Genomic DNA, 25,000 nt, shown 5'->3' on the forward strand with positions numbered 1-25,000 from the left:
AACCCTAACCCTAACCCTAACCCTAACCCTAAACCCTAACCCTAACCCTAACCCTAACCCTAACCCTAACCCTAACCCTAACCCTAACCCTAAACCCTAACCCTAACCCTAACCCTAACCCTAACCCTAACCCTAACCCTAACCCCTAACCCCTAACCCCTAACCCTAACCCTAACCCCTAACCCCTAACCCTAACCCTTCGGCAGCCGTAGTGTGCAGACCACAGTTTTCATTGTGTGCCTTACCTGAAGAAGACCTAGGAAAGGTCGAAACGTTGTTGGCACACCATTTTTTCTAAAAATTCATTTTAATTAAAAAAAATCTCATTTATTTTTTATTTTTATTTACAGAAAAAATAAAACAATAAAAAAATTTAAAAACAGCTAAAAGACCAAAAAAAACATTTTTCGTTTACGTATTGTCTTCCCATTAGGAGACCCTCCTTTAGTTGTTTATTTTATTGTTTTATTTTAATCACAGTTAAAAAAACACAATTCATTCATTTGTTTAAAAAAATCATTAAAAAACACAGCCATGGATGGCTGGACGGTGGTCCGGGGCGGAAGAGGACGCCAGCGGAGCCGTCCACAACAGCGAGGCCGGGGTGACGGGAGGTCAGTCCATTGGATGGACAGCGCACCATCCTTCTCCTTCGGGAGGAGGAATCAGTTCCCCTCCCCTAACCCTAACCCTAACCCTAACCGTCAGGACATGGTTGTTATCCTATACCCTAACCCTAACCCTAACCCTAACCCTAACCCTAACCCTAACCACTCTCACCCTGTGACGTACACTCATCTACTGCCTCACCCAGACCCCTACCCTAACCCTAACCACTCTCACCCTGTGACGTACACTCACCTACTGCCTCACCCAGACCCCTACCCTGAACCTAACCACTCCCACCTGTGACGTCACTCGGGGCCCCTTGCAGACTACTCGGGGCACCCTAAAACCCAAATGTCACAGATGATCCCAAATGTCACAAATGCTCCCAAATGTCACAGATGCTCCCAAGTGTCACAGATCCTCCCAAGTGTCACAGATGCTCCCAAATGTCACAGATGATCCCAAATGTCACAAATGCTCCCAAATGTCACAGATGATCCCAAGTGTCACACAGGCAAATGACATGTCTATGGACTCAGGAGGACGCCCTGAGCACGGGGAACCAACTCCCGTCTCGATCCAAAACTCCTACACTTAGGCCAAAAATGAATGGGAGTCTATGGCAGCTATAGGAAGGGGAGGGGCTACAGCCACCAAACTTGACGGACACCTAGGGAGGGTCAAGGGATGTATACACACCAAGGTTCATGAGATTAGCTCTTATAGTTTTGGAGCTATTTAGAATGAACAGATTTTTTCAATGAATGGGAGTCAATGGCAGCTATATCTTAGGAATCAGCCACACCCACCAAACTTACAGCGTTTGTGGGTCCCCTCAGACACACTCTCTGGGCCAAGTATGGAACCCGTACCTCTTAGACTTTTGGAGTTATTTTGAATGAACAGACGATTTTTCTGGTTTTCATCCCTTATCCCTAACCTAACCTAACCCTAACCTAACCCTAATACCACCAAAAAGTTCAATTGATTTAATATTTTAAAAATAAAACAACATGGCAGCCCAAACCTTTCACGGCGCCATCTGGTTGGCTTCCACCTCCTAGTCTATTACCTCAACAGGTACACAGACTAATCGAACAGGATACGCAGGACTTCAAAAATTATTTCCGTCTCTATAATGAGAGACAGAATTTAAAACCAGAGGAAGTTAAGGCACTTAGGGAATTAAAAACCAATAAGGACATTGTAATCAAGCCTGCGGACAAGGGTAGCACAATTGTCATATTAAGTAGGATCTTAATATGACATTACTGAAGTCAATCGCCAACTTAGTGACTGTACATACTATAGAAAATTAGAAGCTCCAATATATAATCAAACAATCCCAATTGTAAGACAAATTGTGGACACGTTACACAAGAATAAATACATTTCGGCTAGGCAAAAAACATACATCTTGGGTGAATCCGAACCAAGACCCCGCAGATTTTACATTCTTCCCAAAATTCATAAGCCATCAGATACATGGACAATCCCTTGGGAAATTCCTCCAGGAAGACCCATAGTGTCTGATTGTGGAAGCAAAAGTTACGGTTCAGCTGAATTTATCGACTTTCATTTATATCCTCCACCATACGCGTTATGGTACGTGGCTGTGCTTGTTCCCGCTTATCAGACACATTACGTAGGTGGTGAACTACCTTAATGACTGAGTACAGCTTGCGAACCAGCTGTCTGAGCGTCGGATCTGCAGCTCTGCGCAGCCCTGGATCTCGGGTACCCGTTGTAGAAGGGTTATATGTAACCCTATTCCTACCCTGACGGACCACGGAGGCAAAACTTTCAAATTGGAGACGAGAGCGACGAACATCCTGGTTGGAGGGAGGCACTCGCTGGTTAGGGTACATATGATGAGCCTGTCTCTGGCCGGAGACAGGTGGGGCACTGTCCATCCCTCCATAGGGTCGTCGTTCCCGTCCCCCAAATCTTTTTTGGGAGGATTTCCTCCCATAGTGTACGGTGGTCCAGCCGGAACCACCATGCAAGGCCATTTTTGTGGCTAAATGTGCTAAGTAGGATTTGTTATTATAAAATAATGAAAAAATGAATAAAAAAACAGAACAAAACAAAAACTCCTCAAAGATTGTTTTTTAAATGTTTTAAATGTTTTTAATTTTTTTTTAATTTTTAATGTTTTTAATTTTTTTAATGTTTTTAATTTTTTAACAATGAAAATAATTAAATGTGCTCCGCCGCGACGTTTCGGTCCTTGCCGGACCTTCTTCAGGCAAGAGGAGCACAAAGAATTGAATTGTGTTTTTATGTGAGAGCTCTGTCTAGAGATGTGTCTCGTTAACCTGACAACAGCCAGCTGCATGTATCGCTCCGCCTAGCTCCACTCACATACATCTGGGACACGGCCATAGGCATTGCCTTTACTGAAGGCTGGGCCTTATCAAAACTCCTTGCATATGATTGGATAAGCCACTTGTCTGTCATCTTTATCGACGTGCTATTTCAACCAGTTACACCGAAGCTAACCCGTGACGCAGATGAGACCGACGCCGGAAAAAAAACCTTTTTTTTCTTTTTATGTGTTTGCGGCTCTAGTGCAGGGTTTCCCGCAGCGCTATCTTGGCGAGGCGGCTGCGGAAAACGTGTCGTCCACCCCCCCCCGCTCCGCTCCGCGGACAAAAAGTCATCCACCCCCCCCCCCCCCCCCCCCGCACCGCGAATCGGTCCGCCTCGCATAAGCAAATTCCTGCGGGAAACACTGTAGTGGCAAGCGTTTTATTGACAGTGAGCTGACAGGAAGAGGGGGGAAGACAGGCGGCAAAGCGCCGCGGGTCGGAGTCGATCCCGGGCCAACCGCGTTGAGGACTAATAGGCCTCCCAATATGGTTCGCGCTAACCGCTCCGGGGCGCGTCCGCGTCCCGGAAAACAAAACTCTCCCACTCCGGGAGAAGGGCGAAAACATGGTTTCCACCAACAAAAGCCTTCAGAGCCGTTCTCTGATGTTCTTTTAATGAAACAATATCAGATAGATTGGACAACACGGAAGAAATAGCAGCATCAATGCTAACGCTTGCTTCCTCGATGCGAGCCGCCATTGTTGTTGGAATCTCACGGTGGCTTCTCCACTACGTCACATCCATGAAACACCCGCCCTGCGTCCTGATTAGCCAGACCAAAAATTTGGTTGGGGAAATCACTTTCAATGAGCCGTGTCCCAGATGTATGTGAGTGGAGCTAGGCGGAGCGATACATGCAGCTGGCTGTTGTCAAGTTAGTGTCTCGTAGGACTGACAAAGAAAGACTGAAAGAAAATTGAAGCTGACTTCCTTTTATACCAGCCCACTGATTTTCAAATGAGTTTTTTTAGAATCTTGTTTTTTGGTGTCATTTGAGTAATGCAATGTTTTTAATGTAGGTTTTTAGTGTTTTAATCCATTTTAATGTAGTTTTTAAACGTTTTAATGAATTTGAATGGTGTTTTTTAGAATTTTAATAGATTTTAATAGTGTTTCTTTTGGATTTTAATTTTAATGGTGTTTTTAGGATTTTAACAAATTGTAAATAGTTTTTTAACTGAATTTAATTAGGAAATGGGTTAAGTTAGGGTTAGGGGTGGATTAGGGGGTGGAGGTTGGAGTTAGGTCAGGATCAGGGGGTGGGATTAGGGGACAGGGATAGGTTTAGGTATAGGTAGGGATAGGGCCGGGTGGGTTAGGGTTGAGGTAAGGAACAGGGTTGGTTTAGAGCTAGGTATAGGTTAGGAGGGCAAGGGGTAGGAATTATAACCTGATATTTCAACCCCTCGGATCAATTGTACTTAACTGCCCAATTCACTTCCTCTCACACTTTCGTCTTTCTCCGTCTGTCCAATAGAAATTGCTATCCAACACTGAAACTCAGAAAGATTGTATACCATGAGAAATGAAATGCTTGACAAGAGGAGTATGGCTTTCTTTGTCATGTACAATATTATATTTGTGCTGTGCCATTCTAGTTGAAACTGAATTTCTATATATTGGAGTTTACAAGTAGCACAGAATATTATGTAAACGCAATTCGAGGTTCTAGGACTAAAATTGTCCGAAATCTTAAAAATCCGTTTTGTCGACCGGTTTTCCACAAAGGCCAATTTGCAATAGGGAATTTTAGACCTGCTTGGTTTTTGAGTTTGCAAAGGTCGAAGACGTGCAGTAACCAGGTAATCTCTAATATTTTTGTTTCGTCTGAAAGCTGAAATTATTTTATGATTGTTAATGACCCCTTCCCTATCAATTAACAATTCATAATTGGTTTTGATTTTGGAATGAAGATGCAATGTAGTGGTAGAGAAGGTGGAGATCAAAGGGATGACCTCCCTTTGGTCTTGAGGTTTGGGATCCTGCAAAGTCCTCTCACAATGCCTCAAATGTACGGGAATATCCCCTTTCCCTAAGGGCTTTAAAGAGGACTTTTACTTTTCGTTAAAATCATGCTCCGTCTTTTAAACCTAATTAATTGAGATTTGATTAGCCCAGAATATGTGTGTTTTGGATGGAAGCTACTTCTGTAGAGTAATGCGTGTGTGTCTGTCTCTTTAAAAAAAACTTTTATGTGTAATTCTTTTGTATGAATAAAGTTTGAACTTTTGTAAATAGTTGTGTCCAAGAAATTAATGCTATTTTCTGTGATTGTATATTTAAGTTTAATGGATGGGTCATGAGTGTTCAAATTCTGTAAAAAGGCCTCAAATTCTTCCACTGTACCCTTGGAGATCGCTCTGTTGCAGCGACTCTCTGAAGTTGAGGGTCAAAGCAGCGTGATCCAGATGCTAGACTGGTTGGAGGTGGAGGGGCTGGGCTTCCTGTTGATCACGGAGCGGCCGGCCCAGTGCCAGGATCTCTTCGATTTTATCACAGAGCGAGGCGCGCTTCCTGAACCTCTCGTGCTTAGGTGTGCCTCTTGCAGCTACCGTGGTAACGTGTGCCTGCGGGTCCTCTGCCGGCCTCTTGTTAACGCCCCATCTTTGCTCCGCCCCCTCAGATTCTTCAGGCAGGTGGTCCAGGTGCTGAGGTTTGTGCATCAGCACGGCTTCGTGCACCGGGACGTCAAGGACGAGAACATTGTGGTGAACACGGAGACGATGGAGGTAAAGCTCATCGACTTTGGATCTGGGGCGCTGCTGAAAGACGGTCCGTACGACGACTTTGAAGGTGCGGAGCTCAGCCGACGAACCCCACGACGGGGTTACTGATGTTTTTCGCTCTGTGCTGGTACGCGTGTCTACAGCCCTCCGGAATGGATCCTGCATGGGACCTACCACGCCATCCCGCTCACCGCCTGGTCGCTCGGCGTGCTCCTCTTCGACATGGTCTGTGGGAACACGCCGTTCGAGCTCGACCAGGAGATCGTCCGGGCCACGCTCTTGTTCACGCATCCCGTCTCCGAAGGTGAGCACTGGACCCGCCCCCGCAGACGCACCATTTATTGACATTTGTGCATTTGCTGAGTCGGTTCCCGCCCTCTGCAGAATGCCAGGCTCTGATTCGCTGGTGTCTGTCCTTTCGGCCCGAGGACCGCCCTTCTCTGGAGGCAATCCTCTCCCATCCGTGGATGGTTGGAGGAGAGAAAAGAGGGGAGGAGGAGGAGGAGGAGGAGAAGGAGAAGAAAGAGCACGGGCCGCTGTGATCCCTGTCCCATCACATCCAGAGACTGACTTTTTCTATTTCTTTTTTTTTTATTGATTTAAAATTTTTCTTTTGATTTGTTTTATTAAAGAAAAAAAACTTTGCCTGCACTGACATTTTATTATTCATTGGTTTCTCTATGGTTCAGTGTTATGCAGTTATACCTGTTTGATTGTGAAGAGTATAATATTTATTATTATTAATATTATTAATATTTATAACAGTGGTGAAGATTCTCAGTCATCCAGGTGATGGTCATTCAAAAGAAAAAAAGGTAAAACAACTGGACTTTTTTCCGAAGGTTTGAAGATGTCTTCAAACCTTCGGAAAAAAGTCCAGTTGTTTTGCTATTTACACTGCATAGATGTTATGGGTTGGTTAGACTTGTCCAGAAAACGTGCACCGAGAAGGACTAATTGAGAGGTAGCAATGCTTAATTCACTATGCTAAGCTTGTCGTGTCGGGGAAACCCAAAACGCAATGAGAGTGAGATTTTCACAGAATGAACATATTTGACAGAAAAAGAAGAGCCAGACCTAGTTTGTGAAGCATTTTATTATACATGCATAGAATGCTGTATTGTGCATTGGAAACCAACATACTTACTTACCTGGTAATCGTACGGAGTATTTATGGCTGCTTACCTGTTACCTAGAGAAATTCAAAATGCAATTCGAATGCACCTAAACTACCATAGAACATATGCTATAAATACTTTTTATAAGATAAAAAAACCAATATAAACTTAGACAGTCAAAACAGTTTTTTTCTTTTTTAATTACATTCGGCCGCAATTTAAGTTGGCAGTCATCATTTGTTAACAAGGTTTGTACCTTGTTTGTAGGACATTTAGTAGACTTATCCTGATGTTAGTCTTAATATGTAATGCTTATACGATTTAATCACGGCGTGTCTGGCTGTTGTTGGAGTGCTCTTCTGCAAAGGTTCATAGAGGAAGCTTCAACCCACTCATCAAAACACAACACAGCTGGAACAGCAGAGGAGGAGAATGTGGCCTTGTTGAGGGGCGATTCGGTGATGCGGTCTGCTGTATGTCGCCGGTCTGACATTCTATTGTAAGTTGTGATAGTAGACTCAATAAATACTTATTGAACTAGATGGTTCAATAAGTATTTTGCACCTTTCTCCTTCTCGGCTTTCTCTGTCTTCCGGACCCTGCCTGGAAAGGCACAGACATGGACCTCAAAGCATCTGTGGCTCAAAACCATCCTCTCTGGTGTGTCTAGTGTCAGTGTTGGGCAGAGATTCCAGGAATCCAGTCAGTAAGATTTATGTGTCCGTGTAACACTGTTTTATATTAGTAGCTGAACAACCAGATCACATAAATGCATTAAATATGAACCTTGTAAACATATTTCCCCTTTCATCTTAGATATCGGATTATGTGTATATGTGCTTGGTCATGAGGTCTTTGACTTTAGCTTAAGGCATAAATATCAAGGGGTGGGCCTAAGATTTTGTTTAAAATTAGCCAGATGTTTGTATGTTTTACCTTAAAAATAAGGAAACTCTATTTGTCATTGCAATTGTACATTCCAACGACATGTGCCTTCTGCATTTAACCCGTCCCTGGGGAGCAGCGGGCAGCTACCTGGGGCTGCTCCGTAGCGGCATCCGTGTCAACTGTTTTGGCTGAGGGCTTCTCACTCACATCACTCAACCTGTAAAACCCGTCCACGCAGGCCTGTGACTGGTCAGGGAACGAGGTTCTCAAAGGGGGCTGTACCACACTGAGGTTTGCTATATAGCGGAGCTGAGAATGGCAGGGCAGGGTAATGTTCAAACACAAGCTAGGAGAAACAAACTGGAAGGACTGAAAGCATTTTATTTCTTATATTATTAAATAAAAAAATATAACATCACTGCAAACTCTGTAGAACAAAAAAAAACACACGCACGCACGCAAAACACACACAACCCAGCTGTGTGTGACACACGAAGTTCCAGCAAAACCCCACCACGACCACGGTGAGAGCGGAGGGGTCGCTGATGTCTTTCGCTCTGTGCAGGCACGCAGGGGGAACAGCCCTCCGGAACGGGTCCGGCACCAGACCTACCGTGCCATCCCTGCTCACCGGCTAATTGTCCAGCCACGAAAGACCCTGAGCCTCCCCACCAAATGACCTTTGGGTCACCCCGTAGTCAATCAAGAGCTCCTCGCCGGCCTTAATGTCCCGTGCGGCTTTAATGAGAAAAACGGGGCGGTCCTCCCCCGGGACTTGGAAAACCACCCCTTTCACATTCAGCCGTTTGGTGGAGTGATTAATCATCTTCCCAAAGGTGGCTCTGTCCGGGTGGCACTGGCAAGGCGCTACTTGTGAATTAACACAGAGCCTCTGCTCCCCAGCCTTGAAAAAGAAGACATAGCTCCCCTCGCCAGGTTGCAGGGCCTCCAGCACGCGCATGCCCTCTTCGGCGCTGACTACCGGGCCATGGTAGTCGCAGACGACGGTGCCTCTGGCAAAGTCCTTGGTGGCAAAGACACCTATGCGTGGAGGAGGGAAACACGGTCACTTTTGTAAAACGCACAGTGATTAAATGCATCACAGAATTGTAGCGCCCCTCGAGATGGGCGACCAAACTGCCGTGGAACATCGACCCACCGTTGCCTGCTCTGGGGATTTTGCTCTCTGCGATGGTGAGCCCGGGCCAGCTCTGGTTCCTGATGTGCCCGATCAGGTCCGGGTCATTGGTCAGACCCACTTTGGGTGGCGGAGTCCAGCCCTCCACAACCTCCCGGGCAGAGACGCAGTTGGACCTCCAGCCAGACCTCTTGATGTAGCCCTGGACCGTCACAACGGACGGCTTCTTTCGGGTCCAGTAGGCTAGGAGAAAACAGGGGAAACCACGCACGTTCGCTGTTACAATCAGAATCAGAAAAGAAGAAAAAACCCAGCCAAAAACAACGTTCCACCACAGTGCCCTCATTTACATCAGGCTTGATATTTGGACATCTCTCCTCCCGCACGTGTTAGTGAGTGCGACTGGGCTATTTTGAGCGCTCTGACTACTTACCGAGTAGATGTGTGCGCCGGAGCTTTCGCTGGTGCGTCCTCCACAAGTCATACAGCGCCCTGTCCGCGGAGAAGCTCTTGTCCCACCTCTGCTTCTTGGTGGGCGCCTGGCCGTCCAGGGTCACAGGAAACTCCTGGAAAAAAGCGCCCACATCTGTGCTCTCCTCGGGGCTGGTTTCCCGCGGCCGCTTGCGCGCTTGATGGCGGCCAGAGGGGCTGAGGGAGGAAGGATCAGGGATGTGGACAGAAAGGAAGCAAGCGAGAGAGAGGGGATGTGTAAACACGCAACTGAAAGCATAGCCCCCGGACCCCCCCCCCACCTCCTGATCCACCCACCTGCCGGCCAAACTGTTCAGGTTGGTGGCCACCAACGCCAACTGATGAGGGGTTGGATGTGAGATCCTGCTCATCCTGGCCAACTCCCAGGTAGGCCAGGAGTGCTCCCATTTCTGCCTGGGGAAGGAGACTGGCATCCCGCGCGGCAATGAGGCACGCGTCCTGGCTGGAGACGGCCGGCAGGTTGTAGCTGTGAAAGTAAACCAAAACATTAGTGGTTTTCCGTGGAGGGGGGAACTGCAGCCTCTTTTACGTGTTTGTAATTGATATAGGTGTTTAGACAAAAAAAAGCACAAAAAATAAAAATCACTCAATGAAAAACACATCAGGGGTAATTTGTTCAAATGTTGTTAATAGAGAGGCTGTTACGGTGCCATCGGCTGTCTGTAAAAACAGTGGAGATGGTTGTGGACTTCAGGAAGAACTCAGCCCCAGCTACCCCCATCACCCTCTGTGACTCCACCATGGACACTGTGGAGTCTTTCTGCTTCCTGGGAACTATCATCTCCCAGGACCTAAAGTGGGAGCTGAACATCAACTCCCTCACCAAGAAAGCCCAGCAGAGGATGGACTTCCTGAAGAAGGCAGCTGAAGAACTTCAACCTGCCAAGGACAATGATGGTGCAGTTCTCCTCCTCCATCATTGAGTCCATCCTCACCTCCTCCATCACCATCTGGTACGCTGGTGCCACCGCTAAGGACCAGAGCAGACTGCAGCGTGTCATCAGTAGGGCTGGGTATTTTGACCAAAGTCCTGAATCGATTCGATTTCGATTCATACATCTATGAATCAATTAATTTCGATTAAGTTCGATTCGATCTGCTCTTACAATAATAAAAGTGGCTCAACTGTGTTGCGAAATACACATGTATTTTATTTTTTCACTTCACATTAAACAAAGTGCAAACAAAGTGCAGACTTGTAAACAAAACTGTCTCAAAAGTGCAAATTTGTATAAATAAGAGTATTTACTTTTTAACTAAACACTGCAATTTGCATCAAGAGATTTTCTATTTTAAGGGCCAAAAAATACTGGCAAATAAATACAAAATAAGTTGAACTGCTAAGTCAAATTATTGTCTTTTTTTCACTTCTCATTAATTGTGAGATTGATCTTTTACTGTTGTTGAATAGACTGTCCCAAGGAGAGACTCCAAGGTGCTGGATTTCTTTGGCTTCTTGGGCAAAGTATCCTCAGCTTCTTTATCAGTATCATTGCCACCATCTTGCTGTTGAATTGGACAGAAAAAAAAAGATTGAGCAAAAAGTAATGTTCTTTCTAATCCAATCTTTTAATCATCAGTGAAAACATTCTTATTAAATTAAAACATTTCTAAATACTTACATCACGTGCAGCAGTGGCAGCCTCAGCCTGCAGCCTGGAGAAGGTGTCATTTTGTTCTGAAGCAGACAGGAATGGAAGGGCCTTAAAGCGAGGATCCAGCGCGGACGCTGCATACAAGGTGTCCTTTTGTCCATCATATCTTGGAAATAAGGTGTAACAGTTTGAGTGAGGATACGTACATGATGGAATATGGTCACTGACTCCTACAACTGAAAAACTAAAAAAAGGCACATAAAGTAAAAAATAAATAAAAATACATACCTTGTCCCCAAGTTATTCTTTACAGCAGCTTTTAAGTCCCTGACTACAGCGCTGTCTTCTAGGCTGGGGGTGAAGGCATCCTGAAGCAGGGCGAGCAGTGGGGCGATGACGGAAAGAGTTGGCTGCTTGTCCTCCGACATCGCCAACGTAGCTTCTTTCATCGGTTTCAACACCCGGACCAAATCCTCAGCAGTTGTTACATCTTCCTCTGTTAGGGTGCACAAATCCTTTTCATTCCTGCGCACGTCTTGAGAAAGGAGAGTAGCAGAGATGGCTGGTTGTTGCTCCAAAAAGCGCTCCAGCATGTCCAGTGCACTGTTCCATCTTGTCACCACGTCAAGTGTTAGTTTGTGCGCTGGTAGTTGAAGCAGCTTCTGTTTTTCTTTCAGTATGTAGTTTGCCGTTGTACTTCGGTGAAAGAATGCTGCTATACGCCTCACACGAGCAAGCAGACGTGACACAGCGGGGATTTTTAGACCTGCTTGTGAGGCTAAGTTCAGCGTGTGCGCGAAGCAGCCGACATGCATCAGTTGCGTTATTTCCACTGCACGAACCATATTTGCAGCATTGTCCGTAACAACCGCTGGTTGTTTGCTGGTCAGCCCCCATTTCTGTATGGTCCCCGTCAACATTTCGGCTAGATTTGCAGCGGTGTGGCTCGAAGTAACTTCGGTGGTCTGCAGCACATAAGACGCGAGGCGCCACTCGTTATCGATGTAGTGGGAAGTCACCGTCATGTAGGATTGAGTTGACAGCGATGTCCATGTGTCACAAGTTATGCCGACTCTCTCTGCTAATTGCATTTTCATTTGGATGTCGTGAAGTTTTTTTTTTTTTAAACTTGTTGTTTTTATCCAGAAAATACAGCACTTACATAATGACTCCTATTAATACTAAAAAACAGAACTTTTGCACTAATATTTTATTTTTGCATTGATATTTATTTTTAAAATGTAATATTTTATTGACTGTCCATGTACAATTTTAAAACCAAATTTTGCTGCTTTTATTTATTTCTTCACTGCATGTGCCCTGTTATTTACTTTTACCTGAATGTTATGTTGTCTGTGTACTTAGTCTGGTAAATATGTCTTGTCTTCACCGTGGGACAGTGAGAAATGTAATTTCGATCTCTTTGTATGTCTGGAGCATATGAAGAAATTGACAATAAAGTTGATTGATTGATTGACTAAATATGGCATTTGACATTGGTTGTGAAAAACTAACAGTATTTCATCGCAACCCTGTCCTATCTGACTATTTTTTTTTAAGCTTTGAGTTTAATGTAACCGAGTTTTCCACCCCCGAAAGACGGGTTTCATCACAGAACCCCTGTATGATCTGATTGAACTTGACTTTGTAAAGTTTTATTACAGCCCCCCACCCCACCCCTCGAAAAACAACTTCACTCACTGGCGATGAAGGCGGCTCAACTCCACGTGAGCGCTGGCGATGACGGCCCCAGAGCGGTAGAGGAAGAGATGGGTCCCGACCATCTTGTTGCCCCTTACAACGCCTGACCTGACTTTTTTGAAGTAGGTCTCAATGAGCTGCATAGGAAGAGAGGAAAGCGTTGGCCATGGCAGTTGGGAAAAAGTAACTGCTGTATGAGTCAACGTTACAACTGAATTTACGATAAAGGATTTCTTTTTCACACTCCTAAACAAGGCTGGGCAGACTGCCTTGCTTTGGAAAAAAAGCCCACTTACAGAGGCGTCGTCCTCCCCCAGGGCAAAGGAGGACTCATGTCCATCCTGCCGACGGCAAGTGACCGCCACAAAGCCGCCGTAGCTGGTGCGCTCCAGCCACTCTCTCGTCTGTGGAAAGAAAATAGCAAGACTTAGAGCCATCCCTAAGGGTTAAATTCGATCATGTTTATGTTTCTCATCGGTATTTGTTAATAAATGTGCAACAATGATCAATCCGTTGCTTGGACGGATTGATCACGTGTAATGCTATAGTGAAAGGAGTGCCGGGTGGCCGAGAAGAGACATGGCCATCCATCCATCCATCCATCCATCCATCATATATATATATATATATATATATATATATATATATATATATATATATATATATATATATATATATATATATATATATATATATATATATATATAGATAGATAGATAGATAGATAGATAGATAGATAGATAGATATATATATATTGATATAAATATGTGTGTGTGGCCTTGTTTCCGTTTGCTATCAGTGTTCATTTCAAAAATCAAACAAACAAACAAAAAAAAAAGCGCACACAGATTGAGCTGAGCGTCACAACGGCTGTGCCCAAACCACAGGGAGATGCCTTCTCACCTGCAGGTTTTCCACCACCCACGGCTTGACGCGCGCCTTGAGCAGGAGCAGGGCCGCGCAGTACTGCCGGAGTCGCGTCTTGTTCTCCTCCGTGACGTGGCGCTCCTGGTCCAAATTGGTCTGGACAGCGGTCACGTCCTCCTGGGCCCTGCGGAGGATCGTCTGGCAGTGGTACAGGGTGGTTTGTGGTCCGCTCACTAGCTTGGCGCTGCAATGACAAGGACACAAATGTCGGCGGGAGGGTGGGGGAAAAGCTGGGATGGGAGGAGGAGTCTGGGAGTTATTAACCGGCTTGCCTTTCGGCGGGCTCCCCCTCGCGCCTGATGCCCCGCATTGCCAACTTGAGGGCCGCGGCAAAGGTGTCGCATTCGGCGTCGTACATTTGTCAGGGAGCCCGACTGCTCCCTGACAAATGCCACGAACCGCAGGAGATTGTCCAGGTGCATGCAGATGGTGGCCCTGCTTAGCCGTGCCTCCATCAAGTTGTCCACATACGCCCGTACATTGTCTGGGGAGCGCACAAACTCGACGGAGGCCCCGTCTGCGTCCGGCAGGAGGAAGCGTAGCCATCTGCACACGTTGGAGATCTGGGGACACAGAGTTGTGGCGCCGAAGCCTGTGTTAGCCTGCCGTGACATCACGCCTGGTAGACCAAACTTGACCGACACTTTCATGAACTACTCGCCTCCTTTTCGGCGTTGCGGATTTTCGCCACCTCCTTCAGATGGACCCTGTAGCTCTGGATCAGCGGGTCGTCTGAGGACACCCACTGATACATGCCCAGGCGCTTCAAGGTCCTGCGGGACCCTTTCGACACCCTGGCTGTGCTGCGGGGACAATTACAAACCACACCAAATAATCATCACCAAAACAGAGGGCGACAACAAAAGCTGGAAATGAAGCCACTAGCCGTTCTCTCTTACGGGGTCTCTGGGGCCTCTTCCTCGCTGCTCGCAGGGGAGGTTGGCTCAGTAACAGCAGGGCCCTCGACCGACGGCAGGCCCGCAAGCCGGCTCTGCCTCGCCTTGTCGGACGCTGCGGCCGCTGCCTTCATCCGCCCACGCTCATCCTCCCCGGGTGGGTCGATGACTAAAAAGTCATTCTCCTCCAGGTGCTCCAGCAGTCTGTACCTGTCGGCGGGGTCCTTACAGCACTTCTCCAGGAGACTGTAGTCCCACCGCCTGCCCAACAATGTCCAGCGCTTCATCGAGCGCTTCGCTCGGACCACCTCGGCCTGCCGCTGCTCCGGCGTCTCCTGTGCCATGCAGCGCTTGGCCAGGTGCCAGGATATGGCGGTCTGTGGCTTATTGCAGATAAGGCAATAAACCACACGACGGTCTGGCAGTCTGCGGAGAAGAAAAAAAAAAGGGATTATCTTAAACCGGTACAGTGTGCGTAGCCGGAAGGAGGAACTGACATAAACGCACGTTGTCTACAGTTTGGCAAAAAGCATGTGTCACTACCAGCCGACTGTTGTGGTGGGAGCAATTGATTGCAAGGTAACTGTCGACGTCCCACAAACTATACATGCATGTGGCATTTAATTATAATGTAAAATAACTAATAATAACATGATTATGATGTTGATTTAATGTGCTGAGTAATATAGTGTATATATCTGCATCTATTTTGTTTTTTACTTTACTTTGATTATTGCCTGGTCCTCCCATGCTGCAGGTCCTGCAAAGAAACTAAAAACTGCTGAAGAGCAGGCATACGACGAGACGGCTGCAAGACACAAGGAGGAAGCGACCCTAGCCCTGCCGAAGGATGATCTGCTTGGCTGGTGGAAAGAACGTGAGGGCCAGTATTCTTTTCTGTGGCTCGAGTAGCTATAAAAAACACCTGAGCATTGCAGCTACTAGTGTCCCCTCGGAGAGAGTTCGCTCCACTACAGGGGACATTGTTACTGCCAAAAGGAGTGTGATTTCCCCCTGAGTACCTGGATCCAGCTTCTGTTCCTAAACAAAATCAAAGAGCACCACGAACGGCATTGAAGCTGTTGCCTTTGTACTTATTACTAGTCCAGCACTTTTTGTTTGTTCTCTGAGTGGACACTCGGCACATTCAGTTAATGCATTTCGCTGCATGGGATGTTTGCAATATATATTTTAATTTTTTATTGTTTTATAAAGCCTATGGACTTTTTGTCTCAGTTTGTCCTCTTGTGTTTATGAAATGATATTGTTATAATGGCAGCTACTTCCAAAAGGGGAAAAATGTCATACGTTTGAATGTTTTCATTTCACTGAGTTAAACGACCACTGAGGCCATGTAAACGGCACTGATAATCTTTATTTTGTTATTTTTAGTTTTATAAATCCTAAGCATTTTTTGTCAGTGTGTCCACTCCAGCAATAGTAATATTTGTATCCAGGTACAGTAGTATTAGTTTTCATGGCAATACCTCCAAAAGTAATTTCAATAAATACAGCTATGATCTGGTGGCCATGTTATGTCATGTCTTTATTCTAATTGACTTTTAGTTATCCCCATATGAACCTGTTTGGGTTACATCTGCTCACCAAGCCACGGCACAGCGTACAAAAGAAGAGGATACTCACTTGCGCCTTTTAGGCATTTTTTGGCTCCACCTGCCCTGCAAACATAAGCGGAGATGTATTAAATTTCAGACAGTGATATCAGCAGACAACATAAGAATACTAACAAAAAGAAATCCTTTAATGCCCCACATTGGGGTAATTTGTGGTATAATATCAATATTACATGTTTTATTACTTTGAAATCTTCTGAAAAGTTGTAAAAAAAGATCTAAAACCTCTGAATGTTTTTTAAAAGCTTGGTCTTGGAAGAAATAGACAACACCCGTTCCAGAAAGTCATGTGATAAAATATTTTGCATGTTATTATTGTTATTATTGGCACCCCTTTCATGTTTTACATAGCTGAGTGAATATCTTCAGAAAATAAATGGAAATGTTCAAAACTTATTTCAGCAGGATCTTTCAATCGGAGGTCCAAAGTTTGCGGGGTTCTGTTCTCCAATGGCAGAGTACAGCTCTATCCAAAGATTTTCAATTGGATTGAGGATTGACCCCATGATAAATCATTATCCATAACCAGCATCAGCTTTTCTGGTACTAACATCCCATTCTTATCAACAGTTTATCCCAGGTCACTTTTGAAGCCCATATAAATCTCTTTGTACTATCTCCGTAACATTTCCAAACTCCGTCCCACTCTCTCCCTCCCAGACACAGAAAAGCTGGTTCATGTCTAGCAAGAAGATTCTCGGTTCAAATCCAACCCTGGGTCTTTCTGCATGCAGTTTGCATGTTCTCCCTGTGCATGTGTGGGTTCTCTCCGGGTACTCTGGCTTCCTCCAACAGTCCAAAAAACATGACTGTTAGGTTAATTGGCTTCTCTAAATTGTCCTTAGGTTTTAGCGTGTGCGTGAATGATTGTTTGTCCTGTTTGTCTCTGTGTTGCCCTGTGACAAGAGCACGTGAATATGTCGCAGCAAGGAGCGGTGGAGGAAACGGTCCCAAAACGGGGTTTTACTAGTTCGCCAGTCTGACAGAAATAAACCAGTGATTTGTAAAATTTGCAAGGAACTGGTAAAAACAAAGTCTGGTAACACAACCAACTTGTTTCATCACGTAAGCTGATCACACCCGCAGCAGCGCGAGCTGTGCAGCCCCGCCGCCGCTCCGCGTCTTCGTAGTAATCTTCTGGAACTTCTTCCAAAACAAAGCAGGTACAGCAGCTAAACTGGGCTCCCTTCGTTGTGATAAACTTAAAAAGCGTCCAAGCGGCATAAGGATATCAGGCATGCAGTAACGTGCTTCATAGGGATGGACATGCTGCTGTTGTCTGCAGTTGAAAAACCTGGCTTCAAACAATTACTCGCCACTCTTGATCTGCGATATAAAGTTTCGGGACGCAAGTTTTTCTCTAAGAGAGCTCCCTAAATTGTGTGACGAGTGCCAGGAATCAGTGCAAAATGAGCTGCAGTCTGCGTCTTCCCACGCCACAACCTTGGTCATCAGCCCTGTGTCAGCCTCTCAATTGACTAGAAATAAGGCCCGTTTACACTACACCTAAAAACCAAGCCATGCCGAGACCGGTCCGAGCTTGGTCCAGTTAACTGAGATAAATGCAGCCGTTTACACACAAGAGTTATCTCGGTTATCTTGGTTCCTTGGTTGCTCCTCGCCTCCTAGTGGCGATTTGCGGTACTACCGCTCTCTGGGATTGAAGGCGGGACCGAGCAAATCAAAATGGCGGTGCCCTCAACATTCAGGATGTTATTGTTAGACATAGAGTCGGCTTTTGGGACGTGGATAAGACAAACAAACGTCTAATAAGGATTTACAGACGCAGGAAACAACAACAGACGCTGAGGTTCATAAGCAGAGTCATCACTGGAAACCGTGTGGCACGGTAAGGAAGCTAGTATTATTATGAATGTCTGAAATTTGTCTGAATGGAGTGTGAGTCGGGACGTGCAGCCAGACACGCCGGGAAACCCGCGGACAGTCAGCTGACTGTAAGAGGATGACACGGTCTGCTCATGCGCTCCTCGTTCTCAGGGAACCGGGATAAAAAAAAAACAGTCCGAGACCTGCTGATGAACTGGTCTGCAGTTAGCGCGGTCTGGTTCAGTCTGCTGACCATTTACACACAAGAGTTATCTCGGTTACCGAGCTCGGACTGGTCTCGGCTCGGTTAAAAAAGTGTAGTGTAAACGGGCCTATAGAATGAGGAGTAACTCCTGTACTATTCCCACCTAAATAGGCTATTCTATTAATTTATTTGTTATATTTATTTTGGTCACTTTTCTGGTCACTTTAGTTTATTCTTTGTCAGTATTTAATAACATAACTCAGGTCTCTTATGTCAGGATGCAGCTTATTGGCTGCATGCTGAGCCTCTCTCCCTCTCTCTTGTTCCTGCGCAGCCTGATCAGTTTCACCTGGCAGGCTGCAATTAACCCACAACTGCTTCCACCTGTTCCCACCGCTTTATAAGACTCACCTCTTTCTGTTCCCGTCGCCGGTCCATAGCGTTCACTCCCGCTCAGTCCCTGCCAGTTTTTCTTGTCAGCGCCGTTTGTACCCGTCAGCCTGAAGACTCCTTTCACCTGGTCTTGTTACAGTCAGCCCAAAGACTTTCCGACAGTTTGTTTTCTCCAGTATTCAGCTCAGAAGTTCAGACCTCCACCGCTCGGCTCAGACGTTCAGACCTCCACCGCTCGGCTCAGACGTTCAGACCTCCACCGCTCGGCTCAGACGTTCAGACCTCCACCGCTCGGCTCAGACGTTCAGACCTCTACCGCTCGGCTCGGACGTTCAGCCCTCCACTGCACGGCTCGGACGTCCTGTGCTCCACTACTCGGCTCTGAGGTTCTGCTCGCCTCTGCTCAGCTCTGATGCTCTGCTCGCCACTGCTTGGCTCTGACGTTCTGCTCGCCTCTGCTCGGCTCTGATGCTCTGCTCGCCTCTGCTCGGCTCTGACGTTCTGCTCGCCACTGCTCGGCTCTGATGTTCTGCTCGGCTCTGATGCTCTGCTCGCCTCTGCTCGGCTCTGATGCTCTGCTCGGCTCTGATGCTCTGCGCTCCACGGCTCTGCTCAGATGTCCTGCTCTCCAGTGCTCGGCTCCAGAGTTCCTCCCGGTCAGTCTCTCCACACTCCTCCTGCCAGCCAGCTTCTACACCCTTCACCTCCGTCCGTTGAAAGACTCTGGTCTAATCATCCATCTTCCACACTATTCAATAAAAACTCACTCATAAGAACTGACTCTGTGTGTGCGTGCTGTGTCCGGGTTCATCCCAGAAAAATATATCATAACATTATGGACCGGCCAAGGGATGAACCCGAGCACGCACAGAGCCTGGTGTAGAAGCTGGTAGGATCTGCCTCGCCTCCGGTTCGTCTCGCCTGGGTCGCAAAGTTGCGACGCCACGCTTCTGGATTCATCTTGCCTGGGTCGCTGTGTTGCGACGCCACGTTTCTGTCTCGTCTCGCCTGGGTCGCAGAGTTGCGACGCCCCGCCTCTGACTCTGTTTTCCTGGTCCGCCTTCCCCGCTGCTCAGCACTAAGGACGGCGCTCCTCGTCGTCGCTGCCCAGCGCTAACTTTTGCTGCTGCCCAGCATATTCAGACTTTGCTGCCCAGCGCCTTCTGGTTTTTGTTTAGAGTTATTTTTTGGTGTTGTGTTCTAGATCTGCTTTAGTTTCTAGTCTTTTTGTATATTTTTTATTGTTTTAGAAGATTTATTTCCGCCTTCTGTTCTTTGTTTTGGCTCAACCTTAGTTTTTGCTTTACTTAGGATTTTTTGAGATTTATGTTGCTTTTGAGTATTTATTTTGTTGGTTTTGTCCGGGTTTTGTGTCCCAGGTTTACTCTAGTCGTTCGGGTTTTTTTTTAGTAGTCTAGTTTTTGGTTTTCTTAGTCAGCTAGTTCGGGTTTTGTTCTCCGTCTTCTTGTTTTAGCTATAGCCCTGATTTAGTGTTCTAGGTTCGCCTTAGTCTTCTGAGTTTTGTTTTTGAGTTCCAGTTTTTATTTTAGACTTCTTGCTTGCTTCTGTACAGATTTCTAGCTCTAGTTATCTAGTTTTTCATTAGTTAGTCGTACTCGCCCTCACCTCCCTGTTCTGTTTCGTTTCATAGTTTTGCCTTAGCTTTTGGTTCCTTTCCTAGTTTACCAGTCTTGTTTTGATTTTTCAGTTTCAGATCCTGTAGTTTCGTCAGCCCTGTAGTTTCGTTAGCTCTGTAGTCCCTGTCTAGCCCCTGTAAATCCAGTCTAGCCTCTGTAGTTTCTGTCCTAGCCCTGTAGTTCTAGTCTTGTTCTGTACTTGTTTTTTTTTTTTTTCTTTATTTTAGTTTTATTTTGTCTTTATTTTTCCCCCTTTAGTATTTAGGTGTCAGGGTTCCTGCGCCATCTGGGTTCCTGCGCTGTATGGGTTCCTGCGTTGGATGGAGTCCAGCGCTCTTAAAGGTCCCTGCGTTCTCTAGGTCCCTACACCCTTCTCCTGTTTTCGTTGTATGTTTTGCCCTGTTTAGGTTAGTTTAGTTCCCTTCCGTAGTTGTTTTGTTCTGTCTTGCCCTAGTGTATCTGTGTTGTTCCCCTGTTTAGGCGCGTGCAGGTCGCTGCCAGAGCCCTCCGGCGCACCCATGTCGCCGGCTGAGCCCTCTGGTGGGCCAGACTGTCGCTGCCCAGCGCACGCAGGTCGCCGCCAGAGCCCTCCGGTGCTTAAGTCGCTGTCTGTGCCCTCTGGCGCGCCTGGCCTGTTGCTGCCTAGCTCACCCTCTAGTTCCCTGAGGTTTAGGTCTTGTTTTCCTGGCGTTTAGATTTAGTGTTCCCTGGCGTGTTAGGACGCCCTCTGATTCTCGGTTCCCCAGCGTGTTAGGACGCCCTCTGATTCTCGGTTTCCCGGCGTGTTAGGACGCCCTCTGATTCGTGGTTCCCCGGCATGTTAGGACGCCCTCTTTTCTCGGTTCCTCGGCATGTTAGTACGCCCTCCGTTCTTGTTCCCTGGTGTTTTAGATATTCCTGTTTCCCTTGTGCCCCGGCGTTCCCTTTGCGCTCCGGCATTCTTCTTCCTGGCGCCCCGGCGTTCTCCCCACGCCCCGGCGTTCTCTTCCCCAAGCCCCGGTGTTTCCCTCACGCCCCGGCGGGTTTTCCCCTGGCGTTTCTGTACACCAGTCGTGTTCCAGCAGGAGTTGTTGAGCCTTGGTGTTTTCGTACGCCTGTTCTTCCCTCTGGCGTTGTCGTACGCTTGTTCTTCCCTCTGGCGTTGTCGTACGCTTGTTCTTCCCTCTGGCGTTGTCGTACGCTTGTTCTTCCCTCTGGCGTTGTCGTACGCTTGTTCTTCCCTCTGGCGTTGTCGTACGCCTGTTCTTCCCTCTGGCGTTGTCGTACGCCTGTTCTTCCCTCTGGCGTTGTCGTACACTTGTTCTTCCCTCTGGCGTTGTCGTACGCTTATCCTTCCCTTTGGCGTTAAGTACGCCTGTTCCTTCCCTTTGGCGTTAAGTACGCCCGTTCCTTCCCTTTGGCGTTAAGTACGCCCGTTCCTTCCTTTTGGCGTTAAGTACGCCCGTTCCTTCCCTTTGGCGTTAAGTACGCCCGTTCCTTCCCTTTGGCGTTAAGTACGCCCGTTCCTTCCCTTTGGCGTTAAGTACGCCCGTTCCTTCCCTTTGGCGTTAAGTACGCCCGTTCCTTCCCTTTGGCGTTAAGTACGCCCGTTCCTTCCCTTTGGCGTTAAGTACGCCCGTTCCTTCCCTTTGGCGTTAAGTACGCCCGTTCCTTCCCTTTGGCGTTAAGTACGCCCGTACCTTCCCTTTGGCGTTAAGTACGCCCGTACCTTCCCTTTGGCGTTAAGTACGCCCGTTCCCTCCCTTTGGCGTTAAGTACGCTTGTTCCCTCCCTTTGGCGTTAAGTACGCCCGTTCCTTCCCTTTGGCGTTAAGTACGCCCGTTCCTTCCCTTTGGCGTTAAGTACGCCCGTTCCTTCCCTTTGGCGTTAAGTACGCCCGTTCCTTCCCTTTGGCGTTAAGTACGCCCGTTCCTTCCCTTTGGCGTTAAGTACGCCCGTTCTTTCCCCTTGGCGTTTTGTACGCCCGTTCTTTTCCTTTGGCGTTAAGTACGTCCGTTCTTCCCTCTTGGCGTTTTCGTACGCCTATATTTTCCCCTTGACGCTGTCATGCGTCCGTTTCGCCTCGGCGTATCCCTCACGCCCCGGCGATCTCGCCCCTTGGGCCCCAGCGCTCCTCTCACGCTTCGGCGTTGTTTCTCCTTGGCGTTTCCACACGCCCGTTCCTTGCCCTTGGCGTTTCCACACGCCCGTTCCTTCCCTTTTGGCGTTTCCATACGCCCGTTCCTTCCCTTTTGGCGTTTCCATACGCCCGATCCTTCCCTTTTTGGCGTTTCCATACGCCCGATCCTTCCCTTTTGGCGTTGTGTACGCCCGTTCTTTCCCTTTTGGCGCTGTGTTGCGCTCGTTCCTTCCCTTTGGCGCTGTGTTGCGCCCGTTCCTTCCCTTTGGCGCTGTGTTGCGCCCGTTCCTTCCCTTTTGCGCTGTGTTGCGCTCGCTCTTTCCCCAGCGCTGTCAAGCACTCGCTTTTTCCCCCGGCGCAGTCAAGCGTTCGTGCCTTTCCCTGATGTGCCGCCCCCTGATTGTGCTTTGGCACATCAGTGTTCTCTTGCTCCTTGGTTCCCCGTGTTCTCTGGCCCCTTTGGTTCCCCGTGTTCTCTGGCCCCTTTTGTGTTTGCAGGCTCTTTGGTCCCTCAGTGTTCGGTTTCGACTCTTGCCCGCCTACCTGGGCCCCCTCCACCCGCCCGGCGTGGGGATTCTGGGCCGTCCGGTGTCCGGCCTTGGGGGGGGGGGGGTACTGTCAGGATGCAGCTTATTGGCTGCATGCTGAGCCTCTCTCCCTCTCTCTTGTTCCTGCGCAGCCTGATCAGTTTCACCTGGCAGGCTGCAATTAACCCACAACTGCTTCCACCTGTTCCCACCGCTTTATCAGACTCACCTCTTTCTGTTCCCGTCGCCGGTCCATAGCGTTCACTCCCGCTCAGTCCCTGCCAGTTTTTCTTGTCAGCTCCGTTTGTACCCGTCAGCCTGAAGACTCCTTTCACCTGGTCTTGTTACAGTCAGCCCAAAGACTTTCCGACAGTTTGTTTTCTCCAGTATTCAGCTCAGACGTTCAGACCTCCACCGCTCGGCTCAGACGTTCAGACCTCCACCGCTCGGCTCAGACGCTCAGACCTCCACCGCTCGGCTCGGACGTTCAGCCCTCCACTGCACGGCTCGGACGTCCTGTGCTCCACTACTCGGCTCTGAGGTTCTGCTCGCCTCTGCTCAGCTCTGATGCTCTGCTCGCCACTGCTTGGCTCTGACGTTCTGCTCGCCTCTGCTCGGCTCTGATGCTCTGCTCGCCTCAGCTCGGCTCTGACGGTCTGCTCGCCTCTGCTCGGCTCTGATGCTCTGCTCGCCTCTGCTCGGCTCTGACGTTCTGCTCGGCTCTGATGCTCTGCGCTCCACGGCTCTGCTCAGATGTCCTGCTCTCCAGTGCTCGGCTCCAGAGTTCCTCCCGGTCAGTCTCTCCACACTCCTCCTGCCAGCCAGCTTCTACACCCTTCACCTCCGTCCGTTGAAAGACTCTGGTCTAATCATCCATCTTCCACACTATTCAATAAAAACTCACTCATAAGAACTGACTCTGTGTGTGCGTGCTGTGTCCGGGTTCATCCCAGAAAAATATATCATAACATCTTAGGGTTATTTTTCTTTTAAAAAAATTCTGTTATGGTTAAAAAAGTTGGTTAAATAAAGATTTAATTGGAATTCTGTGTTTGTGTTCTTTATTACAATTAAATCATTTAGCAATATCATAAAATGTCCAGGAAGAGCTGCACATAAAATATGGTTTAAAATATTTTCAATAATTATCGATATCAGCATTTTTTTTAATCGCTAAGCTTTTTTTCTATAACGTCCAGCTCTTTTATTTATATATCAGCCAAAAACAAGCAAGGTACATGGAATAACCAGGTTTTAATAAACAGAACTGGTTAGTGCAGGAACAGACTCAATGGTCAAAACGGGAATCCAAAAACCGGTACACAGAGAGGCAGTCCAAAAACAGGCAGAAAAATCAGAAACAGGTCCAGGCTTATGTAACGCTTCTTGAACTACAAACTACGGCTTCCTTTATGTTACTCAAGATAACCATTTAGCAGCATCAGAAAAAGGTTCTTTGAGGAGCCTGATGTGTAAATGAAAACCAGGACGAAAGTATAAGATTTCAATTGAAATTATATTAAATATTAACAATAAACATAAGGGAAAAACATACAAAATAACCACAAATTTACAGGGTCATTGTAGACTTGTATTCCATTGTTAATGAAATTAATTCAATTAAATTTTCTAAATTTCCTTTCCCCAAAGAAAAAAAAAACACAGAAAAGGGGAAAATAATGCAGTCTTTTTAAACAGGAGAAAGAAAAAAAGGGAACTGTCCAGGATCCACGTGATGGAAAGGAAAAATAACACAGTCCAAAAAAAATGCAAAGTCCCCTCCAAGATTCCAGAGGAAAATACAGGCAGGGGTCGTAACTACCACACAGGTAGTTCAGGGTAGCTCGCCATCTTGAATTCATTCAGTCCATAAAAAACCTGACCTAAAACAAATGAAAATGGAGGGGGAAACGACAAATGAGCATTTCATTTGTCCTTTATTTTTTTTACCACTATTATGAACGTTTACCAACTAAACAGGCATGTTAAATGACAAATTAAAGCAATTCAAATGAATGCACAATTATTGATGCAACATACAAACATGATAATTGAATAATTAATCCAATCAATTTCACTTAATTAGGCTCAGTAACCATATATATATCTTACAAAACAAAATCATTAAGTGCACTTAGGTTCAAGCCAGTACTTAACATATTAAAGTACCTTTCCAAATACTTAGACAAACTAA

The 25,000-nt window shown here is 46.9% G+C and overlaps 3 protein-coding genes, 1 long non-coding RNA gene and 1 pseudogene across 5 annotated transcripts in view; 1 reads left to right on the forward strand and 4 right to left on the reverse strand.

Annotated features, from left to right (window-relative positions):
* Window positions 1-538: 538 nt before the first annotated feature.
* Window positions 539-7,536, forward strand: LOC118562817 (annotated as a pseudogene).
* A 581-nt stretch (window positions 7,537-8,117) lies between these two features.
* LOC110368277 lies at window positions 8,118-13,575 on the reverse strand. Of its 2 annotated transcripts, XM_036135736.1 has the most exons (7): window positions 13,545-13,575; window positions 12,937-13,044; window positions 12,641-12,777; window positions 9,621-9,810; window positions 9,286-9,500; window positions 8,874-9,095; window positions 8,118-8,755 (listed from the first exon to the last, which is right to left on the reverse strand). In XM_036135736.1, exons 4-7 carry the CDS (start codon window positions 9,755-9,757, stop codon window positions 8,349-8,351), a joined length of 981 nt encoding a protein of 326 aa, XP_035991629.1. In that variant the 5' UTR covers window positions 9,758-9,810; window positions 12,641-12,777; window positions 12,937-13,044; window positions 13,545-13,575; the 3' UTR covers window positions 8,118-8,348. The 2 variants fall into 2 exon arrangements, with proteins under 2 accessions (XP_035991629.1, XP_035991630.1); XM_036135737.1 differs by lacking the exon at window positions 12,641-12,777.
* On the reverse strand, window positions 10,719-12,041 carry LOC118562818 (zinc finger BED domain-containing protein 1-like). Its single transcript, XM_036135685.1, has 4 exons — window positions 11,630-12,041; window positions 11,228-11,569; window positions 10,967-11,105; window positions 10,719-10,850 (listed from the first exon to the last, which is right to left on the reverse strand). Exons 1-4 carry the CDS (start codon window positions 12,034-12,036, stop codon window positions 10,719-10,721), a joined length of 1,020 nt encoding a protein of 339 aa, XP_035991578.1. The 5' UTR covers window positions 12,037-12,041.
* Window positions 12,637-16,855, reverse strand: LOC118562819. The gene is made up of 7 exons (XM_036135686.1): window positions 16,109-16,855; window positions 14,468-14,890; window positions 14,230-14,371; window positions 13,841-14,131; window positions 13,567-13,752; window positions 12,937-13,044; window positions 12,637-12,777 (listed from the first exon to the last, which is right to left on the reverse strand). Exons 1-7 carry the CDS (start codon window positions 16,123-16,125, stop codon window positions 12,637-12,639), a joined length of 1,308 nt encoding a protein of 435 aa, XP_035991579.1. The 5' UTR covers window positions 16,126-16,855.
* A 7,111-nt stretch (window positions 16,856-23,966) lies between these two features.
* The window catches only part of LOC118562792, a 1,752-nt gene continuing 718 nt past the window's right edge, over window positions 23,967-25,000 (reverse strand). Inside the window, exon 2 of the long non-coding RNA XR_004930802.1 lies at window positions 23,967-24,689. This is a non-coding gene — a long non-coding RNA (uncharacterized LOC118562792). The remainder of the gene's footprint in view (window positions 24,690-25,000) is intronic.

Source organism: Fundulus heteroclitus, chromosome 4 (assembly GCF_011125445.2).
Source record: "Fundulus heteroclitus isolate FHET01 chromosome 4, MU-UCD_Fhet_4.1, whole genome shotgun sequence".
In the NCBI taxonomy this organism is placed as follows: Eukaryota; Metazoa; Chordata; class Actinopteri; order Cyprinodontiformes; family Fundulidae; genus Fundulus; species Fundulus heteroclitus.

Bases quoted from the DNA above. Each gene is read 5' to 3' on its own strand.
- LOC118562818 (XM_036135685.1), bottom strand. From the start codon at position 12,036: ATGAAAATGCAATTAGCAGAGAGAGTCGGCATAACTTGTGACACATGG. The intron at 11,106-11,227 runs GTATGTATTTTT...CTTATTTCCAAG, and splicing joins AAGAATAACTTGGGGACAAG to ATATGATGGACAAAAGGACA. The intron at 10,851-10,966 runs GTAAGTATTTAG...CCAATTCAACAG, and splicing joins CTGCCACTGCTGCACGTGAT to CAAGATGGTGGCAATGATAC.
- LOC110368277 (XM_036135737.1), bottom strand. From the start codon at position 9,757: ATGCCAGTCTCCTTCCCCAGGCAGAAATGGGAGCACTCCTGGCCTACC. The intron at 9,096-9,285 runs GTAAGTAGTCAG...GTTTTCTCCTAG, and splicing joins CCGGCGCACACATCTACTCG to CCTACTGGACCCGAAAGAAG. The intron at 8,756-8,873 runs GTGGGTCGATGT...CTCCACGCATAG, and splicing joins AATCCCCAGAGCAGGCAACG to GTGTCTTTGCCACCAAGGAC.
- LOC118562819 (XM_036135686.1), bottom strand. The intron at 14,372-14,467 runs GTAAGAGAGAAC...TTGTCCCCGCAG, and splicing joins GAAGAGGCCCCAGAGACCCC to CACAGCCAGGGTGTCGAAAG. The intron at 14,132-14,229 runs GCGAGTAGTTCA...CTGTGTCCCCAG, and splicing joins TCCGCAACGCCGAAAAGGAG to ATCTCCAACGTGTGCAGATG.